The 4,409-nt window shown below is 32.8% G+C and overlaps 1 protein-coding gene across 2 annotated transcripts in view; it reads left to right on the forward strand.

Moving 5' to 3' along the window:
• The window catches only part of rngtt (RNA guanylyltransferase and 5'-phosphatase), a 132,771-nt gene that overhangs the window by 1,805 nt on the left and 126,557 nt on the right, over positions 1-4,409 (forward strand). For both annotated transcript variants that reach the window (XM_016237588.1, XM_016237587.1), the window contains exons 3-4: positions 195-298; positions 416-504. In XM_016237588.1, the coding sequence (XP_016093074.1) occupies positions 195-298; positions 416-504 (193 nt within the window). The remainder of the gene's footprint in view (positions 1-194; positions 299-415; positions 505-4,409) is intronic.

Raw genomic sequence — 4,409 nt, forward strand, 5'->3', positions numbered from 1 at the left:
ATACTATGGAAGTCAATGGCTACCGTCAACTGTTTGGTTACCATCATTCTTGAAAATGTCTTCTGTAGTGTTCAACAAAAGAAAGAAACTTTGGAACAACTGGAGTTTTCATTTTTGTGTAAACGATCCCTTTAAACTGATATGCAACGCTCTTCCGACTGCGCTGTGTTAATGTGATGCTGACCTGTCCGCAGGTGAAGATGGGTTTGCTGGTGGACCTGACGAACACCAGCCGCTTCTATGACCGAGCGGAGATAGAAAAAGAAGGAATCAAATACGTGAAACTTGCCTGCAAAGGGTATGTGACTTACAGAAACCGAATGCTGTGTTGCTTTTCTTGCATTTGAAATATTGTCCTGTGTGACATACTAGCTGGTCTGTCAGCTTCATGTGGATGTGTTTGTGTCTCGTTCAGTCACGCCGAATGTCCCGCAGTAGAGACGACAGAGATGTTCATCAGGCTGTGCGAGCACTTCATAGAGAAGACGCCCACAGAGCTCATCGGTAAGACCAGCTAGCTTGATTTGTTGTCGTGTAGCACCTTAAACCCTGATGCCAACAATTACGCTGTGTCCTGTCCAGGCCTGATGTACTACACATAATCTGTCGTCCATATGACTTGTGTGCTGTATTCCACAAGAAACAGTCTGCAGTTTTAAGTATTATTCACTGGGAATGTTCTCCTCAGATATAGTTGTGCATGTGTATTCCGCAAGATATTTTACACCGAACGCCACTGTGGTTCTTGGTTTAAACATATGGCAGGTTTGAATATAAATGCTGTGCTAAGCAACACGATTACGGCCAGCTGGAATATATTTAATAATTAATATGCAGTTATATGGACGCAGGATGTTGGACCAATGAGATTTGACTGTGGACAGGAATAGAAACCGAACCCTCCAACAAAAAAACTGACCCAACTGCAGTTTGATTGAGATTAATTGGAACGCACAATGAAAAAACATGATTTTTGAAAATTGTGAAATCTGGGAGAAAAACATTTTTTAATCTGTTTTTGCAAATGAACTCTTCATTTGTTGATGTTTCCTGTCACGTCTGGTTAGAAGACTTTTTATAGAAAAAAACTAGTGCTGACAAACGATTAATCGCGAATAATCGCATCCAAAATAAAAGCTTTTGTTTACATAATATATATGTGTGTGTGTGTGTGTGTGTTGTGTATATTTATTATGTATATGTAAATACATACACATACAGCATATATTTTCAAAATATTTTCCTGTATTTACATGTATATATTTATATTCATATAATTTATATCAAATAGTGCTGTCAAACGATTAATCGCATCCAAAATAAAAGTTTTTGTTTACATAATGTGTGTGTACTGTGTATATTTATTATGTGTATATAAATATATACACACACACAGTATATATTTTGAAAATATTTACATGTATATATTTATATAATTCATATTATATATAAATACATTTAATATACAAATATAACATATTTTTCTTAAATATATACATGCATGTGTGTGTATTTAAATATACATAATAAATATACACAGTACACACACATATATTATGTAAACAAAAACATTTATATCAAATAGTGCTGTCAAACGATTAATCGCATCCAAAATAAAAGTTTTTGTTTACATTATGTGTGTGTACTGTGTATATTTATTATGTGTATATAAATATACACACACACACAGTATATATTTTGAAAATATTTACATGTATATATTTATATAATTCATATTATATATAAATACATTTAATATACAAATATAACATATTTTTCTTAAATATATACATGCATGTGTGTGTATTTAAATATACATAATAAATATACACAGTACACACACATATATTATGTAAACAAAAACGTTTATTCTGGATGTGATTAATCATTTGACAGCACTAAAAAACAAAACAAAACCAAACAAAAAACAGAAATGTAATTTTTCTTATCGCAAAGAAAATATAAATGGATTTGTTTTTTTGTTATTGTAAATAAATTCAAATCACCAGTGTATAAATAAAACCTCTTTTCATAAGTATCTTCTTACTAACTAAAATGAATAAAGTTTTATTAAGGTCTGAATGAAAGTAAAAATTATATTACATGCAATGTAATACTTAATATGAATATGGCTAAAGCATCCAGTCCTGATGTACCGAGCAGTGACAATCACTCATCATGTCCTGATAAATGAGGCATCATGGGAGCTGAGTGACAGATGCAGCCTTTATTGAGTCACTGACACACAGCAGTGAACTCTATGAATAATTCTTATCATTCTAATTTGCAGCAAATAACTGATATGAAATATATATGTTTATGACATAAAGAGGCGCTGAGTGTGACATTCGTATTTAATTCAAATCAACGTGACTGTGCCAATAACAAGTGGAAGTCGCAAACTTTGTGGCATAAATTAAATGGAATTATTTCGATACTTTATTTCACAGCACTGATATACACATACTGTTCAAAAGTTTGGGGTCAGTCTGATGTGTTTGACCTCTCGTCTGTGCCATTTAATCAGTCAAAAATACAGTGTAACAGTATTGTGAAATATTATTATCATTTAAAATAGCTGTTTTCTGTGTGAATATTTTGTAATTTATTCCTGTGATCAAAGCTGAATTTTCAGCATCATTACTCCCGGCTTCAGTGTCACACGATCCTTAAGAAACATTTCTGATCAATATCAATGTTAAAAACTGTTGCGCTGCTTAATATTAATATTTGTTTTGGAAACGGTGATCATTTTATTTTTCGGGATTCTTTGATGAGTGGAAAGTTCAAAAGAAAAGCATTGATTTGAAATAGAAATCTGTAGTAACATTATAAAACTCTTTGCTGTCACTTTTGATCAATTTAATGCGTCCTTACTGAATAAAGGTATTCATTTCTTTCAAATATCTTACTAGCTCCTATTATAATGGTTTTTGGCGTGAAAATAGCCTGAGATGCTGACATGGCATTAAATAAATGTATACTACTACTACTAGCCCCTAGCTTTTAAAGAGTGTTGTAAATTCAAATCATTTTAAGATATGTTTACATAGTGAAGTGTTTTTATTCTCTATTTTATGAACTAAACTTCCTGATCATCCTGTTAAAGAGGAATGGCTGGCTGATGTACACACAGTATTGTTGCGCCTCTGATCAGCGAGTGTGAGTTTGGCCTGTTGGAGGCGCTCTTGAGTCGTGTTAATGAGACCTATGAACCTCATCGTTATCACCACGGCAACAGTGTGATTGACAGCTGCAGGGACACATGGAGAGAGCCGGCGCTCAGGGCAGCCAGAGCAAGACATGGCCAGCTCTAGATTACTGTTACTGGTCCTCTCTGAGGATTCATCAGGTGTCGCGTGACAGTCTGCAAGCACACTAAATCACTGTTGATTTCTACTGTCATGCTCTCCTTTACACTAAATAGATCTTAGATAAAGTTACAGAATAGGACCAGGGCGTATTTAACTATATTCATTTTATTAAATTGATTACAAGGAAATCATTTGTGTTTGCAAGCACTCCTATTAATTGTTGAGGGACAGAAAGCATGCTGTTATTTTTCTTAGTACGATTCAGCATTTTCACTTGACAGACAATAAAACTATAGTCTGAGCCATCTAGGACTACGACTACCATCTACAGTACCCTTCAAAAGCTTAGAGTCAGTACATTTTATTTTTATTAATATTTAGCAAGGATGCATTAAATTGATCAAAAGTGAGATTTAAAATGTTACTAAACTAATTTATATTTCAAGTAAACGTTGTTCTTTGTTGGTTTTAAATGTTGTTCAAAATCATGGTTTACACAAAATGCTTTATTGTTGTTCACACTAATAATAATAATAAATCAGCATATCAGAATGATTTGTGAAGGATCGTGTGACGCTGAAGACTGGAGTAATGATACTGAAAATTCAGCTTTGATCACAGGAATAGCAGTTAGGGATGTAACAGTATCACGATTATAGTGACCAAAATTATCACGGTTATCACGGTATTGATAAATGTGCTGGAGATGGTCAAAAAGTACAGACACATAAATCACTTCACCAAGTTTTATATTTAAAAATCAACAAACAACAAATAAAATAACTTTTTGTTTGCATAATCACTAAAACAATAAAATTCGGATTTTAAATGACGACTGGCAACAGTTTAATGGCATGCTGAAATATCTAATGTAAATGTTCAAATAAAGCTTTGAAAATCAAAAAGTACAGACACATAAATCACTTCACCAAGTTTTATATTTAAAAATCAACAAACAACAAATAAAATAACTTTTTGTTTGCATAATCACTAAAACAATAAAATTCGGATTTTAAATGACGACTGGCAACAGTTTAATGGCATGCTGAAATATCTAATGTAAATGTTCAAATAAAGCTTTGAAAAAGTTTCATA

Source organism: Sinocyclocheilus grahami, unplaced genomic scaffold (genome assembly GCF_001515645.1).
Source record: "Sinocyclocheilus grahami isolate Dianchi unplaced genomic scaffold, SAMN03320097.WGS_v1.1 scaffold519.1, whole genome shotgun sequence".
Lineage (NCBI taxonomy): Eukaryota > Metazoa > Chordata > Actinopteri > Cypriniformes > Cyprinidae > Sinocyclocheilus > Sinocyclocheilus grahami.